Genomic DNA, 20,730 nt, shown 5'->3' with positions numbered 1-20,730 from the left:
AATTATCGATATTTTTAATTTTAAAATGAGGACGCTACTATTTCAGCGGAGTTCGCCGTTCGCTGAGAGATCCCCTTAACGTCGGTGAAAACTAATTAAATTTGTAGAACGCGAAATAATGATATAAATGATAAGACAACCAGCGAAATGAATGAATGAATGAATGAATGACAATGATAATTTTATATATGTTTTTGTGAATTGCATCGAATGAAATCGTTCGTTGAGTATTAGCGCAAAAAATCTGATGTAAGTGGACAGAGTGGGTTATTGCCATTTATTTCTGGTCTGCTGGCGTTATAAGTAATTCGATGGACCAGCGATTCCAGAAGCAATCGAGCATGTAACGGAGAAGTTGCCAGCGTGACAATGTTGAAACGTCGGTTAGCGAAAGTTCTGGAATAACAATCAAAGACTTGTTGACGAAGAAATGAGCGGGTGTAAGTGCGTTGACATCGGCAGAATCGTCGGAAAGAGCGCAGAGCGGACACGAATTTAAGATCGCTTTCACTTGTGTGAGGAGTGTGCTGAACTTCTCATAAGTAATCACGATGTCGTCAAGAATGCATCAAAGATGAAATTTCGTTGATTTCACCGCTATTCATTTACCTTTGAAGTGTGAGGTGAAGGAAGAATTAAATTTCTTTTAGAAGTTTATTTGCACATAATGCGATTACACGCAATCACTCATATCGATCGATGCCTAGAGTCATTAGCAGGATTAACCAATTAGAAAGTCGTATGTTTAATTGACCAATAAACAATGTGTCCAATTGAATGCTACTTTCGGTCTTCAGAGTGTATCAGAATCTGTCAATACATCTTTTCGATGTCAATTGCGAAGACAAATGCGTTCGCCAACGTAAAAATGACGGTGTTCAAGTCTTGCTGTAGTTTGGGCCTAGCATAAAGATAGTCATTGGAAATAATCTACTGGTTGCACGCGATGAGCCATTGAACACGCAGACTTGCAGCTTAGTTGTGACGCTAGATTCTCGGAGGACTGTGACGTGATGTGGAAGAAAGACTGAGACCTCGCCATGTCTGTGAAAAGCAGCTACTGACATCATGTGATCCAAAGCGGCGTATTCTGTCATGAATTCAGTGTAAAGTCGACCGAAGGACTTATCGTGGTAAATTTGTTGGCGAACTCGCTCAAGTAGGCGACCAGCTGAAGAACGGGAGTCCTCCTGACGCTTGTGAGCCGACCAAAATAATAAACGAACGATGTATCATCCGGTCTTGTCGCGAGAATGCATGGCTAGAAAATAATCTTGTTTTTCTGGATTGAGTAACTGACGAATCACTCAACTTCTTCCTAAAGCTAAAACCACTCAAGCTCTTCGTTGAGATTTACGTCTTTTGAAACGGAAGATGAGCACAGTTTGCTGAAACTTTGAAGTGTTAGTGTGAATGGGTCCAGAAACTATCCAGAGTGACATTTGTTGTCGACATTGAGCGATGGACACCTTTGACGGTCTTCGCTTGATGGATTCGACTAACAGAAATCCGTAACCGTCCGCTTCTGTCGATTGAATTAGGAATCGTGAAATTCGGATCGGCTAACGGCAGGCAAGATAAGTCCAGTATATAATTGCTATTGGATGGATGGAATACGGCCAGTGATCTTAGGAGGACGAATGCAGAAACAATAAATTCGATCGATACGTGGGCATAGTTACAAAGAAACGACGCCTCGAGTAGAGCTGACGTTGTGAGCGCTGACGCTGATGATCGACATTGAAGATACGTTGAGGATGGAGCAACTGCAAATAACTTCTGACCTGAGTCTTTTAATCCTTGATTTAACAGCGCACGAACGTTGTCACCGTACTCTTGATAATCGTCGCCACACAAGCCGTTGCGAGTAAAACCTGCGGACATTTAAATTAAGCAGCTGTGAGATGAGAGATAGTCCTGATAAACGCTCCCGATCCGCGCACTGGATATCGAAGCAGTCGAGACAGTCTCCAGACTTATGGTCGTAGCAATGGAGGTGGATGCAGCTTTTCGATGGAGCAATGTGTGATGCTGACCTTTGCATTTTTAACATTCTTTCATAGTACGACATGCGCTGAGTCGATGTGATCAAAACATGTGATGAATACAATTGAAGCAGAGGTCCTGAGTAGCGAAATCATGTCGCTAATTGAGTGATTTTGACGAAAATTCCGAACATAATGCGATGTAATTAACAATACTATAGAAGAAACATTCAGAATTACTTACGACAACAGCGTGAACGCGAGAGCATTTCCATGAGAGCATCAATGAGTTTCTCGTGATGATCTTAAAACTGTTCCTAATTGTTATCGAGAGATTGAATTCGAAATTCAGAATAAAGCGGTTAAGCTTATCATTCCAAAGCTTTTTTGTATTTTCAACGGTTCGAGTGATGCGACCGAAAATGTTTCTCAAACAGTCGACCCGAATGTTAACATCGTGCGACGAAGATTTGATAAAGATCACGAACAGTCTTTGTCTCACACTAATTTTCAACTGTCACTGATAATTGCAATAATTACAGATGCAGGTTAGCGATTTGCACAATCACGCAATACTTCGAGATCGAACGCCGCGGGCGGATAAATGAGATGCTTTGTGAACATGAAGAATAACCGCTAAAAGAGCACAGAAGAACTTGAAATTGCGAAAAACATTCTAGATACAGCTTTAAGGACTAATATGTTTTTGCGTTGCGTTTCTGAAATAATTCAGTTTTAAGATAAAGAGCACAGATTAAAAAAAGAGAACACCACTTTTCGAAGCGTTAGAAGTTTGTAACGGTCGCTTTCGCGAGCGCAAGATAGCTCAGCATCAGAGTTCATGAAAGGATAAGATACGAAACGCCGGTGTGAATGTGTGTAAATCAAAGTATTTATTTAAAATTGTAATGTATGTACAGATGTAAATTGCACAGTACTTGTATATGTGTAAGCGTAGGTACGTATGTATGTCGGTGTATGTGCACGCATGTATAAATATGTGCGAATGCGTGCGTGCGTATGCGTGGACACATATAAATGCGTGCGGATGTACGCAGACGCGTGTATAAATGTATGGATACGTATTCTTAAGCGTGTGTACAAGTATGCCAGTGGACGAAAAAGCTCATCGGAGACACAGTATATACAATAGCGCAACTCTGGCAATTTCTGCGTGAACGAAAATAAACTGCACATGCGCGAACGAGGTATGTAACCAATCACGGTAGCGCTCTCTGTCTCACTCACTCTTCTTTATTATAATTTTCTCTCTCTTTTCATCTTATTGTATACACACTATTTTGGGTAAAGCAACTGACATATACTGTACATACACATACTGTACTTAAAACATATACTGCACTTATTCATTTATTTTGTTTTATATATATAGTAAGAAATATAATAAGAAAAAGAGAAAATTTTAGCCATAAACATATAAAAAAGAATCTCTTTTCACCACTCAAAATAACACGATAATTAGTTCTACAATAGTGACGGCTTAAGCTCGGTAACTCAGTTTCCTAATTGGCAGAGGGGCGGGATTCTTAATGCGGGGAATCGTACTCGGAGCTTCGGAGAGAAGGAGAGTCATTAAATCAGCAAATCGAAATACTTAAAATTTTAGATAACTATATTTCATATCAGAAAATGGATGGATGTTTCATATCACTAATTTACGGCCTCGTGACTCGGTAGATCCTCGACACTCGAGGTCTTACAAAACAATCGTGGTTCGATATTTATCGCTACCGAGGGGAACATATCCCGTATTACATTTCAATCGAGGAGGCGAAGGGAGAACGACATCTCCAAATTACAATACTCAAATACTCGACACGAGACAATCAGAAGGACGAAACTCGATAACTAATTAGACTAACATTTATATACAAAATTCTGGACTGTCGACTCGGTACGGCTCTCCACGGAGAGAGAGAGGCTGCGCAGTTCTTACGTTAATGGCGAATCTCGGTACGGGCCTCGCGTTTTAGACACTCCCGAGTGCTCGGTAACGAAAATAATAAACAGTAACATCGATAACAATCCAGTGTGGCGATATGGGCCGGGTTTTTCGCGCATGCGCGGCCAGTACGCTTTCAGTAAAGTATCTATTTTCAAGAAAGAAGGGTATCGTTAGTCACTCGCGCGAATGTTTTCTTTTTTAATTTTTGAAAATCGATAAAAAGTTATATATATACCTATATACATATATATATATAAAATTTTATATATAAGAATTTTTTCGATTTATGTATACATATATTTAACCCACCTTACTGCTCGCTGTTGCTAGGCTCGTCAAAACTTTTGCGCCCATTTGGTAACTACATAATACGCCGTTGTTTCGGCCGCGCATGCGCGAAAAACCCGGCCCATATCGCCACACTGTAACAATCTTATCCGTTTTATTAAAACGCGAGTCCCCGCCGAGTTCGCTCTTACCGAGATTTCGAAGTGGTTGTCTTACAATTTACTGCGGTCCGTCGGTGTCTCACGTGGTTCGCACGCCGCCGTCTCGTCGAACAGTGTCTGACTCTGGGCCCGCGGTACGCCGGTAGCCGGCTCCTGCGGCGCTGCACGCGCCGAGCTGATAATCGATCCTTGATCCTATTTCGACGCTAGTCGATCCTTGCGGGCCTCGTTGCCTCGGTAATTTCGAAACCGCTCTCGGTACGTTTCGGAATGTTGGTGCGGATAATATGGCTGCTCGCTGTACGTCCCGAATAACTGCTTCTCTCCTTCTCTAATGTTTGTCGACTTGCTGAGGGACTCGCCGAGAGGTGATCAGTCTCCGACGGTTCCGATTTTTTCGGGACGATGCCGGCGGCCCCATTGGAGTAGTCATCCATGTCTCGAGATGTCGGTACCCTTTTATGTGCTCCTCCGCTTAGTTCCTTCTGCTATCCGAGGCTGTAAAACGTATTCGGCAGTAACGGGCCCTTGCTTATCTATTTCATTTATTTTACAATAAAGACCTTACTTGACCGTGCGTTATCCGGCGTCCCCGAACGCACCGCTTCCACCCAGGTCGTCCATTCTCGTTGCAGATTCGCCATCCCACGATGGCTGCTCCCTTCGGTACATTTGGGTCTTCTCCGACCACTCACTTCAACTCGGTAAATCTAAGGTACTTAAATAATTAAAGGCGAGTCGACGAAGAAAAGTTCGTCGCTCGCCGACCAAAATTCGCCCTCTCTCGACCCTTCCTCGGCCGGGCTGTGCCGGTCCTGTGACGGGCGTAAAAACGTCACGTCACAAGTTTGACAAAGGCAAGTGATCTTGATTTATGCACAAATTCGCATGGTATATATATTTTAATACATTTTCCAGCTGCAATGATATTGTCTCAACTTTTCTGTGTTGTAAACGAACTTCAAGTTTTCCGAATAACCACATATATAATAATTTGCGCATGACTCCTAAACATACAAGATGCATATATTCCAAAGGTATATTGTTCACAAGATCAAAATCTGGTAGCTTTAAAATAGCTGAATGCCCATGCGTCCTTTCTTAAACGGAAATCTTTATTTGTTCGTAATTGTGCATTTGTTTCAGGAAAACACATTTTACCTTTAATGTAACTGCTTTCAATTATGCACTTTGTACAACTGGAATAACCATTATGTTCTTTTATTTGCAACACAAATACTTTCGCTGGTGCATCGCATATAATAGAATGTAATGTACGTGGTATATTTCTATTATTAATAGTAATTCCATCTTCGTGTTATATCTTTACTTCACCCACAAATTTTGCAAGAAATTCATTTGAATCTGATGGTTTATGTGTTCCATAATAAATATCAATAATAAAAATTAAAATATATTTATGTACACACATGTGCGCACATACGCACACATGCACACATAATTAATTCCAATTTTTCCAATCTTAACACTTACCAATTTTTGGCGATTTATTTTACCTTTAATTAACAATTTTTCAAAATTCTGTAAATCTTCAATATTTTCAATGGGAAAATTATTCATTTTATCTTGTTCCACTGTTTCGCCTTCTGTTCCTTGAGAGGAAGATATTTGAAGGTTTTGTAAAATATTATCTAATCTGTTATTCATAACATTTCCTAGTTCTTGCAATGAACGTAGTTGATATCCTACGCCTACGAGTTTTCTAATTATGTAACGTTAAAAATCAGAATTTGCTAAAATTACATAATAGTATATTAGTACATCGTAAAATAAAATAAATACACACGTTATACATATATTTATAAATGATAGTTTCATACTTACTTAAACCAGTATTACTTGCATTACGTTTAGCGCAAGGTTCGTCATGTAGATCATCAGATAAATTATCTTTATTACACGTATCTATAATTAAAAAATATATCAATATATATTTTTAAAAAAGCAATCCAATGTAAACACGAACTATCAGTAATATAACATCATCAATGCTATAATTTCTCGTGTAATACAATGTAACTAATAGCTAACATGCACATAATATGCATTATTACATTTATATTGTTGAATACGAAAATATAACATTGGTGTATAGTATTATTGTTAGTTGATGTTTATTTGATTTTTTAATTATAAATAATCTAAATTACCAGAAATGAAATCACTATCATTCCTTTTTCTTATTTCACATACATTAGTCTCTGTAGACATTTTCAGTTCTTTTCCTTCCAAAGTAATTACAGCTTCTTTTCTGAATGAACCAATCAATAATAATAATTAGTTATACACTTTTACATGTATTATATAAATATATGTACAATTTGTTTCATACTTACTTATACACTGTTTCTTGGACTTTTCATCACATTTCTTTGATTTGTAAAATGTGTTACTTTTTATTTGCGGAACTTTGGGGTAATGAGATAACTGTATATTTTCTTGATCACTATTATTTTCATCACTGCTTGAGAGAATCTTTTTTGCTCTTGCTTTTCGAGATTTCTTGAAATCTTCTAGATCGTCGTTTTCTGAATTAATGTCCGACAAAATTTCAGCTTTTTTTAATTTTAATAATCCTTTGTCATATGTACCTAAATGGAAAATGTAATTGATGCTTAATAAGTATAACAAAAACAAGAAACTTATAACAAATGTTCAATGTATACAACCCAGACAGCACAAAGTTGTCTAAAAGATGACTAAAAGATGACATATTTTTTATAAAGATGTCTTTCAGTGAGAGCTTATAGTCAAAGAAAAGATGTCTAATAGACGACATATGTCCGACTAAAAGTCATCTTATAGCCTTAACTTATAAGATATCTAAAAGACATCTAATTTTAGACATCTTATAGTCGTCTTTTAAAACTATATCTTGGATATGTTTCGTTAACTTTATTTTATAAAAAAAATTATTTTAATTAAAAATTGGAAGATGGATTTTTTTATATAAAACAACAATTTAAAAAGAAACATGTTTATTATATTTTCTATTACATAACATTATTATTCTTTATTATATAACAAATTTTTAATTTTTTAAAATTATCTTTTATATTTTGATATTGTCGCGAATTCATTCGCGAGAATTAGTCGGCGTGATAAATGAGAGAGTCGCGCGGCCCGTCCCGCGCGCCAGTCACTCTCTCCCGCGATTTCGCGCGTTTGTCGTTCTCTCTCTCGCGCTCCCGCGCGCCGGTCGCGCTCTCGCTTCAGCGCGCCTCGATCAGCTGTGCGCGTTCACGTCACCGCGCTCGTTCAAACACTCGCTCGCCTGGGCAAACAGGCGCGGAAAACAATAAACAGCTTTGTCCCCCGACTTTCGAGACGATCCGTTAATGTATTGTTACAAGACCAAAAATTATTGGTCTCTTAACTGGAGAACCTTCTCGAAGATCGAAGGGATATAGCCGCCTGCGTTGACTCCGCATTCCTGTTTGCCCACTCGTCTCGAGACCGTTCGCGCTCGCAGATCGCTGTCGATTAGCTTTCTTTTCGCGCCGTCGCCGAACTATTAGCTGCTCACGCGCACGTTGCACTTGCAATTGCCGAAACCGCCGACTTGTAGGCTGAGTTTAAATTGTTTAGAACACTTGTTTGTCATACTGGACACGATAAATACACTGCAATACGGACACTTTGATTATTGAAGTTTCTCTCCTCTCTGCCTCCGACATTTTCCAATCGCGCTCGTGTACCGCTCTATCTACGCGAATCTCGCGCGCCAATACAACACAGATATACATTTTTATTATTGCAAAATAAAATAGCTTAATAAAATAAAACAGAGCTGTCCACGTTTTGCACTTTTCGGCCGATTTCCGAGGCTCACCGCCTAGCGGCCCCCACTTACGCTCGAGACCTTAGCAACGCGTGGCCCGATAACCGTAACTAAGACGCGCGGAGCTCTGTCTCAGGGACGGCGCATCTGTAACGTGATGCTGTTCCGTACCCCTTAACTAAATATTTTCAGTTTTTTAAAATCGCGATTTTTTAATTATTATTTTTTATTATTAATTATTATTTTATACTTATATTTATATATATTTATTATTAGATTATATTTATATTAGAATTAAAAGTGCAAAACGTGGACAGCTCTGAGTTAAGGGGTACGGAACAGCATCGCGTTACAGATGCGCCGTCCCTGAGACAGAGCTCCGCGCGTCTTAGTTACGGTTATCGGGCCACGCATTGCTAAGGTCTCAAGCGTAAGTGGGGGCCGCTAGGCGGTGAGCCTCGGAAATCGGCCGAAAAGTGCAAAACGTGGACAGCTCTGAAATAAAATATAAGGTATGGCATAATAGATGAGTAATACAATAAAAGATTCAATATTAGGATTATATGGACGCAGTTATGAAATATGGAACCAACTACCAATTTTTTTTATTTCGAGATTTCTATTGCAAATTGTGCCTGATACTTGTAGTACCAGAAACTTGTAGGAAGTATAATTTGTAGATCACTGAGGGTTATTGTACTCGCTCTCTTTCGTTGTTTTTTTTTTCATTATCTTCCGCATCATTGAGATCTTTCTATGTAACTGTAAAATAATAATGTAACTCATAATAAATGTAAACAAATTCTTAACCAAATACATTTATAAAATAGTAATATTTATCATACCTTCAAACTTAATATTGTCATTCGATGAACTTGCTATTGCAACAGGAATAACATTGGGTTTATTTCCAAACAATTCATCGAGTTCCTCAAAGTTATCACATTTTACTGGTGCTGCACCAGTACTTTTAGGATCCATATTATCTATTTTTTTAAAATACTTTTTCTTCATGTATTTCATTTTTTCTTTACATTGTGCCGCAACAAAATTATAGCCTTCGTATTTCATATCATAGGCAATTTTAGTCCAGATATCATCCTTTTTAATGCAATTGGAATTAAAATCATTTTGATACTTTTTGTACAAATGTAGCAGCATTGCTCTACTTTTATCGGTCCAAAAGTTTTTCATTCCTTTATCCAGAACTCTTTCATTACTCTCTTCTAAGGGTATCGATATTATGTTCTCAGTTTCTTCTAAGTTAGTAGATGTCGAACAGCGAGATGAATTATCTGTATCATCTTTTTCGCGTAACAATTTCTATTCCATACGGTTTGAGCAAAGTTTCAATAATATATTCCGTTAAAGGGATATAATCAATTTTGCCTGCTGTAAAATATAATTAAAAGAGGTTATGTTATTTGTAGACGTTTTAACAATGAACTTAAAATTTCTACAAAGCAATTTTTACAAAGGAACTAGATATTAAGCATTTATTAAGCATAATTCGCCCTTTGTCGTGTCTATTGAGACAACAAAAGGCGATATAAATGTATCGAATCTCTAAACATATATTTTGTAACTTACTTTTTTTGTCACGTAATAAAACATGCGACATTTCTGCGTTGAAAATTGGATTTCTATCAGCACCTTCTATAACTTTATAGGAAGCGTGGGATTGTGATATCTTAGACATATTTGGTACACTATTATAGTTTCACTTATTTCAGGTACGGAATTATTGTGTAAAATGCACGGAAAGTCCGTGGTAAAATGTGAAAAGTGCGTTTCTGCGCATGACGGGTAAACTCTACCTCAGTCGCGAGCAGGGTACATAAGGAGCACCCTGGGTAATTCCTCAAGAACTTTCTGAACACATGTGGGTAAAGGTAGCTTTTCCACCATTGATCTGTATTTTGACTTTCTGAACGAGTTCAGAGACATTTGTACCCTGCGGGTAACGTTTACGAACGCAGCCCAGTTCGAGTTATTACTCTTACGGCTATCCGAGAGGCAGCTCACAATAAGTATTGATGTCCCTCGCTGAGGTAACTCGTTCGTCGGGGTTACAGGATAGGCTCTGGGATCACCCTCTCACTGGTATAGCTCGCCGAACTGTGAAGAGTCGGGGCTCGCTCTCCTCGGTATCTCGCGTGTCGCGCCGATTTCTCGAGCATTCCATCGATGATACGATCGATGGTGGGTCTCTAGGATCTCCCTAGCTTTCCCCTAGCCGATATATTCGATTCGCCGGGAATGGTACAGGCTGGTAATTTCTTCGAGGGTGCCCTCGCCGGTATGCCGTCGCGGACATTTTCCTCTAAAGGAAGACGTGGTAGGCTGGCCAGACCGTACTTCCGTCTTCTGCTGCGGTAGTGCATGTGGTCGGTATCCTTCCCCCCTCTTTCTGTAGCATGAGGGGGTGCTCCGTTTGGGTCCATCCGGTAGTCTATAAGGCGTATCGGCTAACATTAATTTTCTTTTTTCAGCCAAAATTTGCGACGACTTTCCCTATCCGTAACGCCGATCCGGAGTGGGGGAATCGTGCAATTGGTATAAAGATAATTAATCTCGCGGATAACGGTAACAACGGTACTCGAATGGTTTGTGGGCGCCAGGCGCAGGTTCTGCGCCGCGGTAACGGTATGAACGGGACTTTAGATCGGCTAGTGACTCGTAGAGTTTGACAGACGGTCGCGGGTCTTCAATACTCGGGGTCTATGATGGAGTCTAGAGAGAGGTGCTTGGCAAAAGAACATACACAGAGGCACATTGACAAACAGATATATATTTCAGACAAGGACTTTCGAGCTAGTTACATGAGAATATTATAATGATGTATAATTTAAGAGTATACTAATTAATAAAACAGCCGCGGCGGGAGTAAAGACTCAGAATAAAATCAAATTTACGGTATCGATACCTTGTCTTCTGTACCCTCGGAGTATCGATAATTTAATCGAGGTTACAAGGTTATTATTATTCTCGCGGTAACATTACCCTAACGGAAACAACAATCGGCTGGATACGTGTGTCGGGAATTCGAATTCGGTCACCTGCGTTGACGGCAGGGTTGGGTTTGATACGCATTCCAGAAGTATCCTACGTATGATACGTAAAATTGCGTATGATACGTAGGATACGTATGAAACTATGGCTATGTTAAGGCTGTGTTCCGAAATTGACTGCCAGTACTGAAAAGGCAGTTAATTTCAGAACACCACCTAAATTGACTGTTAGATTTCCAGCTGACAGTCAATTTTGGCTTTAAGTTTTGGACAAAGCTTATGATTTAACATGCAGTCTATAAATAAAAAACAAAAAAGAAGTAATATTGAAAATGTAAGTGCAATATATATATATTTGCTATTATTTGCTTACTAATATTTGCTATTTTACTAATGCATTAATCTATTATGTCTTATATCTAGTATATATATAGATCAATAATGATGCAATTATAAAAATTCGTCTTATATCAAAATATATGTTTATAGATTGTTTCTGAAATATATGGACAATGTGGACCTGTACCACCAAAAAATCCACCAGTTCAGTCAAAAAACGACATTGATATAGTTCTTGCAAAATTCTTTTTTGGATCCAATATACCATTTAAAGTTGTTGTGTATGATAACGTACACATATGTATGAAACTAAGGCACGTATCATACTTAGTATAATACGTAGGATACTTATGTATGATTCATAAGGTATGATACGTTCCCAACCCTGGTTGACGGTATCTCCGAAGGTCGCGTAAACATGGAAAGGAATGTGATGCGATACCAAAAACGGTAAGCGAGAATGAGACGGCAATTTCGTGGTCCTCTTGCGCGACTCTCCCGCCGAGTCGAACTTTGAAAGAATTATCACACTCGCGGAGAACGGCTGCACGCAAATTCCGTAACGTAATCACAATAGATTCGCGGCAAAAAACGTTACACAAAGAGAAAACGTATAAAATCTGAGTTTAACAAAGAAACGCTCGATACCGCGGAATACACGTGACGGGCGAGATTTGATTATTCTCGTCGGCGATAAGTTTGACTGTCGGCGGCAACTCCCGGAGAGGGCTTGTCTCGCGAAACTCGAAGTCGGCTGGCCCCGTGGCAACGGTACTCAGAGAGAGCACGGACCCGCTCGAATGGAACGACACGGTAACACGGGAAATGTCGGTAATCACGGTAAACGAAACACCCGAAAGGCACCCCCGGCACGACACCAACCAGGGGTGCGTTCGTAAACCTTACCCTATGAGGTATAGGTTAACTTTACGGGGACAAGTCAGATGAATGTGTAGGGACACATCGATCTCCAAGGACTACCTAAAGTTTATGAACGATCTTGAGGTAAAACGATCGCGTAATATAAATTTGTCAAATGTAATTATCATCATATTATTTTGAATAATTATCTTCATCACTATGTTTATTTGTAGAATTCTAATGTAGATGAACTTTAAACTTTCTCAGTTTAATTTACTTTTTATTTTTTTTTAACTTTTAGAATTAGAAAAAGATAAAAAGTAAGTTAAACCAAGATTAAAATTAATTTGCGTTAAAGAAGTGATATATAATATTAATAATATTAATAAAGAAATAAATGAAAAAATCATACAAATTAACAATTAGTATTAATAATCTTATCGACTTCTAATATTACTATATATTTACCATTCATTATTCAATGTTCGAACTATTCACTATAAATATTGCATATTTTAAATAAATGAATATTTTTAAAAATATGAAATAAAATATTTTAATGTTTTTTTTAGCAAACTGTATTATACACGAAAGAAAGCTTGAGTAGTGACAGAGAAAAAGCAATTATTGGCACGGCAATATCAATAGGAAAAAAACTTTTGTCCAATTACGAATTTGATTCCGATTTATCGTCATCTGATAGTGAAACTGAAATTTTATTGACACTTATTTGCTCAAAGAAAAAGAAAAACAAGGCTAAACGCATTCAAGGATATGTGGAAGAAACCATTCATCATTTCACTAACAAACAATTTCAGTCAAATTTTAGAATAACGCGTGAAACTTTTCAAAGTTTACTCATTATTGTTGGTCCTCAAATAGAAAATACTAATACTACTGGAACTGGGAGACCAATGGTCCCAGTTGAAAAACAGTTATTAGCAACAATATGGCTATTAGCGACGCCAGATTCTTATAGGTATGCTGACATTTTTATTTTTACATATATATATGTAACGCCGATTTTTAATAGAAGTAAATGTTTGCTCTTTCTGTACTCTAAAAGCAAGTAACACTATGATGAAGTAAAAATTTTACTCTAAAAAATTCAGATGCCAAAATCAATCGTATATTTATTTAAACTATCATTAAATATATATTTATTAAGTTAAAATTTAATTTAAAATTGATGTTCTTTTATGTAACAACAGATCAATTGGAGAAAGATTTGATTTAAGCAAATCTACATTATTTTCCTGCCTTGTTCGAATTACAACAGCTTTAAATGATTTGGCACCTCAAGTGATTCATTGGCCAACAGAACAGGAACTTCCATTGGTAAAAGAAAAATTTAAAGCTATGGCTGGAATTGATGGTATCATAGGTGCTCTCGATGGGCCATATGTATCAATTAAAGCGCCATCAAAGGATCCAGAAACATACCGAAATCGCAAAATGCAGTACGCTATAACGCTGCAAGCAATTTGCGATGCTAATTTAAAATTCATAGATAGTTATTCAGGATACGCTAGTTCAGTACACGATGCTAGGATTTTTAGAAATTCTGACATTTATAATTCGATACGTCAAAATCCAGAAAAGTATTTTCCAAATGATGAATTTATTTTAGCCGATAAAGCTTATCCTACTTTAAAGTGGTGTATTACTCCATATATGAATCGAGGAAATTTAACAAGACAGCAGGAAATTTTTAATACACGAGTTTCATAGACAAGACAAACAATTGAAAGAGCATTTGCTCTTTTATTTGGTCGATTTAGACGCTTAAAATATTTGGACATGAACAGAATCGATTTAATACCCAAAACGATACTTGCATGCTGTGTTTTGCATAATATATGTCTAGCGATTTTAGCGATGATTTGATACGCGAATATGTACAAGAAGGTATGGAGGAAATAGTGGAAAATCCACAGGGACAAATTATATATGAAAATGAAAATGAAAAACGACTTGGAAATGAACGTCGCGATGTACTATGCAGAGCATTAAATCATAATCGTCGACTAATGTGATGTGTTCTCAGTGCTATATTCAATAATATAACATATATTCTATAATATATATTTTATAACTATATTCTATAATATAACATATTCAAAAATAGGATCGCCCTAATACAGTTAAAATAAAAAATATTATACTTTTAAAATAATATACTATATAATAATATCAATTTTAAATATGCTTGTTCATTTAGATATTTTTAGGCGATTTTTTTTAGAGTTAATACAGTAACCGCGTCTTTGGCACAGATTTAAAGAAATTAAAAATCACAATTTTTTCCGCATTCAAGAAAAATAATAATATATTGAATTTATTAAATCAAACAATTTTTAAATTATTAACTACTCAATCTCATTTTTCTTGGATGCGAATCTTCTTATAACCTAAATTAATACTGATATACTTATCGTTATATAAAATATATTGCAGCCGGACGGAACAATATTGAATAATCTTATCACAGCTTTATAGCTTATGCCACAGTATAACTACATACAGTAGTGACAGTAGATGTCGGCTCCTTTGATGTAGCCGTGAGTCAATCACGTGACGGTCAGCCATGTTGTAAGCCTTACGGGCGCTTCATTTGAACATTAAGAATCGCGATAACGTCTTACGCAAAGTCTTTTTTAATGAGATAAAGATAATAATGCAAATTATTTTCTGTTTTTAATGTTAGTATATTTTAAAAATGTATTAATAAAATTATAAAACAGTATATAAAACGTGATTGTTGAAAGTTAGCAATTTATTGATAATATAGAAAATATTTTGAGATCAGAAAACATTGAAATAAATAACAATTATTATTTTTTCATTATTATCATATATATATATATATATATATACACATATATAAAATGAAGATTCATCAGAAATCCAGAATCATATATTACAAATTGATCTCATTGTGTAGCAGCAGTTTTGTTTTTGTGAACGATGAAATATCTTTGGAGATGCCAAGATATTTCAGTGCAATTCTGAAATATTAAATAATATTAAAATATAGGCTGTTGCAAATAGTGTTAGTAATTGATACCAGTTAAACCCCACAAACAAAGAAAAATTAAAAAGTACAGAAAAAAGTAAGAAATTAAATTCAATAAACACAGTTGAAGTAAAAACATATGAATATATGGGAGTATTATAAAGCATCATAAGTTGTTAAAGGTTGCAATAATAAAAAAAGAATAAATATTATAATATTATATATATATATATATTATAAAAACATAAATGTTAAAAAGAATACATGTTATAGAAAATATAACAAAAACATAACATTTATTATAATGAAAATATTAAATTTAAAACGAATAAATGAAATAAATATTAAGACATTAAATTGTGGCGCAAAATTATCATTTTTTTGTGACCTCCTTGTTTTAAATTCTCGGTTTATAAACTTCAAAGTATAAAATAATCTGACTCTGCAATATAATTTAATTAAATATTGTAATGGAAATTGTGAACAAGGATGACTAAACTTAATACTACTGCAAATAGATATTAACTTACAAATAATTTTTGGTTGTAACATTAACTCTTTAATATTCTTGAAGAAACAAGATTCTAATTGTTTTATATATTCAATAAACTCATTGTTAGGCATTAACAAACTGCCATAGATATTTTCTTCAGTAGAGTAATATGTTCGAAAAAAACAATAATATGACGTGCTGTCTAAATCAATATATTGCTTTGCAAACGTTAAACATACATCACAAGAATGTTTGTCAAGGCATTTACGTATAAGATAACCACAAATGTATCGAAAGGCATTTTGTTCTGTCACATCCATAATACGATGATAATCATGATTGTCTAGTTTAATAGAATTTTCTTTTTGCGTTTCATGTTGTATAATAGAATTTTTGTGTGTGTAGTTTTTTAATGCAGTTAATATCTTATCATAGTCCTCAGCACAATTCCCACTTGCTGAATTACAATAGTTTTTTGCAAAAACTTTTCTAAATGTAAAATAAAATTGTATTGGCGTTGGATTATAAGCGTTACCGTTTAAAGACCTTATTACTCCAAATAAATTTTCTACTGGATCTTGATTAAATCTCCGCATAAGTAAGAATTTAATATCTGAAGAATTATTTTTCAAATAAGACCATAAATGAAGTAAACTGTTAATATTGTGAATCCATTTATCAAAAGCTTTTATTTTATTAGTAATATTTTGATTTTTTTTATTATATATTTTTATGTTAGATAAATACGTTCTTATTGATAATAGAAAAGTTTCTTCAGACTTTGTACCAGCAAAAGCTCTTTTATATAGTTTTTTACTATTAACATTAGATGAATTAAATATATCAAATAAATTATCCATGGTTTCAATAAATTCGGATGTAGCAAGTGCCTCAGTTGGTAAAAGATCTAGCGTTACAAGTGTTTTTAAAGCGGAAGCAACAGATGCACTTAAAACTTGGACGGCATACTTAACTTTCATGCGTTCAAAATTAGTAGGCCGAATATGAGAATTAGTGAGTTTTGGTGCTAATCGATTTTCTTTTTTACTATCTATTGTGTATAATTGTTTTATGTAAGTCCAAGATATTTCTTTGCCATTTGCATATATAACGTTATTGTAAACATTATTTCTACAAGCTTTTATTACATGTGGAGGATCAAAAAAATAAGCAACTTGTTCATTGTTTATAATAAAATATGGAGAATTTGTAGTGACGTTGAACAACTTTGCCATTTGTATGAAGTTACTACCCATGTCTGTAACTAGTGCAACCACTTTCAACCCAATGCCTTGCAATTTAATAATTGTCTCACTGATTACATTTTTAAGCTGAATAGATGAAAATGTAGAGTGTAAGAAATAATAACCTAAAGGTTGCTTCCATGATCTACACATGCCTCTAATCATTAATACTGCAACATTACATGCAGGAGAGAAAGACTTGCCATTTCCGACATCTTCAAATCCTATTACTTCATCATTACTAATATTATAAAATAAATTTGCTTTTAACGAAGCTTCATCAACACACAAAATGCAATATTTATCGGAGGAATTTTCAAATGTATTTATTTTGTTTCGCAACGCATCAAATAAAAAATCATGCATGCCTGGTAAAATTTTTAAATTAGTTATCATGCGTAGTAAGGTTCGTTTAGTTGGTAAGTAAAATGTTTTGCTCAACAATTCATAACATTTTGCATTGTTAAAATATATACCCAAACAAAATTCTTTAAATCCTACAGTATATTTTCTACCTTTTTTCTTTTGCTGATGTAGACGAACTTGAGTTTTAACAAATTCTGCAAGAGGTGCTGGCAGAAAGTGATCTGTTGAATTTAAGTACTGTTTCATGCACTCTTGAGTCTCAATCTTATTCTTCGTATTTATTTTATTCGTATTTATTTTCTTCTGTAATCTGTAAATTTTATTTTGTAGCAATGCAATTCTTTTCTTACATTTTATTAATTTTTTCTTAGGTGAATTTCTTGACAGAGTTGAATCTGTTTGTGTCTCTTTACTCTCTGTAAAAATAGCTAATTTTTCATTTGTAAAGAAATATAAAATTATATGTAGGTTCATAATATGAGTAAAATTCTTCCTCTAATAAAATTTACCTCTTTCTTCTATATTTGGTACATAATTTGATGTGTTAGCTTCAAGATGATCCAACAGAAGAATGTCTGATTCTTTAAAATAAATTAAAACACATAATATTACTTTTTACACTATAAATGATAACAATTGGAATGAACTATACATATAAAAAATGAAGAAAATATGTGTATATGTATATGTATAAGTGGAGAGAACAGGAGGGAAAGAGAAAATAGCACACAATAAAAAAAATATTGATAACTTTCATCAATAACTTACCTAATGGTAATTCTAATTGTTCTTGATAATTACATTGATTAGGCGTTATATTGCATGGAGTAGTATCTTCTTGCCTTTCTTGTATATTATGCTCTCTTATTGGAAAAGCATTTGATTGAAGCCTGTTTTGTAGGTCATTTAAAAACATTTTTTGTGAAAAATGTAAAGCACAGACACGGTAGTTTTTATGCAGTTCCTCAGATGTTTTCCTCATTAGATCCTGACGTCCACAAGCTTCTATCCAAAGCTTACTTCTTAAAAATTTGACTCATACTTATTCATGTTATTAAAGAAGTGAAAAGTTTCATATCTCTCATACAAAGAATATACTAAAGAATAAATAATTACAATTAATTATTTAAAAGCAAATATTAATATGATAATTGTATACATATTTTGTGATTTATTTTAGCATAACTTTACCTTTCAATATCCTTAGGAAATCGAAAAAAGCTTATATTTTTCGTTCGTCCAGCAATATTTGAACACATAGTAAACGCACAAGAATTTCCACCCTTTGAATTCATTTTTTAATTTAATTTTCATATCTCCTTATATCACAGTATACCGCCACAGTATTGTGATATCGCCATGACAGTCCGCAATGTTCTTAGCCTTACAGCTAACGCATGCGTAAAAGAAAATTTACTCGCTGATTTTCTAGCACTGTCACTACTGTATGTAGTTATACTGTGCTTATGCAGTAATTTTTCCATCATGCGTTCATAAGAACTTATACTTTGTCGAAAAAGTTCTTGTTTTTCTTCGTGCCTGGCCTTCTTTGCATTTTCTTTATCTTCAAGTATAACTTGTAGATCACTGAGGGTTATTGTACTCGCTCTCTTTCGTTGTTTTTTTTTCATTATCTTCCGCATCATTGAGATCTTTCTGTGTAACTGTAAAATAATAATGTAACTCACAATAAATGTAAACAAATTCTTAACCAAATACATTTATAAAATAGTAATATTTATCATACCTTCAAACTTAATATTGTCATTCGATGAACTTGCTATTGCAACAGGAATAACATTGGGTTTATTTCCAAACAATTCATCGAGTTCCTCAAAGTTATTACATTTTACTGGTGCTGCACCAGTACTTTTAGGACCCATATTATCTATTTTTTTAAAATACTTTTTCTTCATGTATTTCATTTTTTCTTTACATTGTGCCGCAACAAAATTATAGCCTTCGTATTTCATATCATAGGCAATTTTAGTCCAGATATCATCCTTTTTAATGCAATTGGAATTAAAATCATTTTGATACTTTTTGTACAAATGTAGCAGCATTGCTCTACTTTTATCGGTCCATAAGTTTTTCATTCCTTTATCCAGAACTCTTTCATTACTCTCTTCTAAGGATATCGATATTATGTTCTCAGTTTCTTCTAAGTTAGTAGATGTCGAACAGCGAGATGAATTATCTGTATCATCTTTTTCGCGTAACATAATTTCTATTCCATACGGTTTGAGCAAAGTTTCAATAATATATTCCGTTAAAGGGATATAATCAATTTTGCCTGCTGTAAAATATAATTAAAAGAGGTTATGTTATTTGTAGACGTTTTAACAATGAACTTAAAATTTCTACAAAGCAATTTTTACAAAGGAACTAGATATTAAGCATTTATTAAGCATAATTCGCCCTTTGTCGTGTCTATTGAGACAACAAAAGGCGATATAAATGTATCGAATCTCTAAACATATATTTTGTAACTTACTTTTTTTGTCACGTAATAAAACTTGCGACATTTCTGCGTTGAAAATTGGATTTCTATCAGCACCTTCTATAACTTTATAGGAAGCGTGGGATTGTGATATCTTACTCTCTTAAAGTCAATCAGTGTATTATAACTGTACATCAGTGAATTGTCACTGATGACCATAGTTATAAGTATAGCACTGCAAACCAGTAAAATACTGCTGATGAAATCAGTTGACTACAGTAACTGTTTCCAGCAGTGATATCTGACTGCTGAAAATAGTTGTTATACACAATAAAATTAGTAATATGTACTGCTTAGATCAGTATATCTTAACTAATAGAACAGTGAATATGTACTGCTTAGATCAGTAATATGTACTGCTTAGATCAGTAAATCTTAACTAATAGAACAGTGAATATGAACAGGTAATTTCAGTTGCTGATATAATGCATTTATTTCAATAATATAAATGTATATAAATTTTAATATACATTAAATAGAAAATTTAGTGATACATTACATATGTATATATAATTTATGCACATACATAAATATATAATTGTATGGGCATATGATTAATATATTTTAATAAATGAATATAAAAATAATATTATTGTTTGCAAAATTTTTTTAAGTTGAAAACTATTTTCAACATATGCAAAGAAAATTGAAACAAAAAAGTTATATGATGTACTAAATAAATGAATACTAAATAAATG

General features: G+C 34.5%; 2 protein-coding genes and 3 long non-coding RNA genes across 10 annotated transcripts in view; 1 reads left to right on the top strand and 4 right to left on the bottom strand.

The window, feature by feature from the left end:
• Nucleotides 1-20,730, top strand: part of LOC145947514 (uncharacterized) — a 107,475-nt gene that overhangs the window by 49,152 nt on the left and 37,593 nt on the right. The window lies entirely within an intron of this gene.
• On the bottom strand, nt 4,395-7,303 carry LOC145947508 (uncharacterized). The gene is made up of 3 exons (XR_014427180.1): nt 6,758-7,303; nt 6,572-6,672; nt 4,395-6,326 (listed from the first exon to the last, which is right to left on the bottom strand). It is a non-coding gene; the product is annotated as an uncharacterized LOC145947508 (long non-coding RNA).
• On the bottom strand, nt 8,632-10,482 carry LOC145947509 (uncharacterized). Its single transcript, XR_014427181.1, has 3 exons — nt 9,793-10,482; nt 9,048-9,594; nt 8,632-8,964 (listed from the first exon to the last, which is right to left on the bottom strand). It is a non-coding gene; the product is annotated as an uncharacterized LOC145947509 (long non-coding RNA).
• Nucleotides 15,304-18,859, bottom strand: LOC145947510 (52 kDa repressor of the inhibitor of the protein kinase-like). 2 transcript variants are annotated; one of them, XM_083057290.1, is made up of 5 exons: nt 18,724-18,859; nt 18,301-18,554; nt 18,042-18,113; nt 17,682-17,960; nt 15,304-15,421 (listed from the first exon to the last, which is right to left on the bottom strand). In XM_083057290.1, exons 1-5 carry the CDS (start codon nt 18,825-18,827, stop codon nt 15,411-15,413), a joined length of 720 nt encoding a protein of 239 aa, XP_082913416.1. In that variant the 5' UTR covers nt 18,828-18,859; the 3' UTR covers nt 15,304-15,410. The 2 variants fall into 2 exon arrangements, with proteins under 2 accessions (XP_082913416.1, XP_082913417.1); XM_083057291.1 differs by lacking the exon at nt 15,304-15,421 and having other exon boundaries at nt 17,691-17,842.
• Nucleotides 18,981-20,383, bottom strand: LOC145947511 (uncharacterized). Its single transcript, XM_083057292.1, has 3 exons — nt 20,027-20,383; nt 19,280-19,828; nt 18,981-19,196 (listed from the first exon to the last, which is right to left on the bottom strand). The coding sequence occupies exons 1-3, from the start codon at nt 20,055-20,057 to the stop codon at nt 19,117-19,119; spliced, it is 660 nt and encodes a 219-aa protein (XP_082913418.1). The 5' UTR covers nt 20,058-20,383; the 3' UTR covers nt 18,981-19,116.

The sequence above is a fragment of the Prenolepis imparis genome, unplaced genomic scaffold (genome assembly GCF_030444845.1).
Source record: "Prenolepis imparis isolate NDT839.2.m4 unplaced genomic scaffold, iyPreImpa1.0 SCAF_94, whole genome shotgun sequence".
NCBI classification, from domain to species: Eukaryota; Metazoa; Arthropoda; class Insecta; order Hymenoptera; family Formicidae; genus Prenolepis; species Prenolepis imparis.
This window is presented reverse-complemented; position numbering and strand designations above follow the sequence as displayed.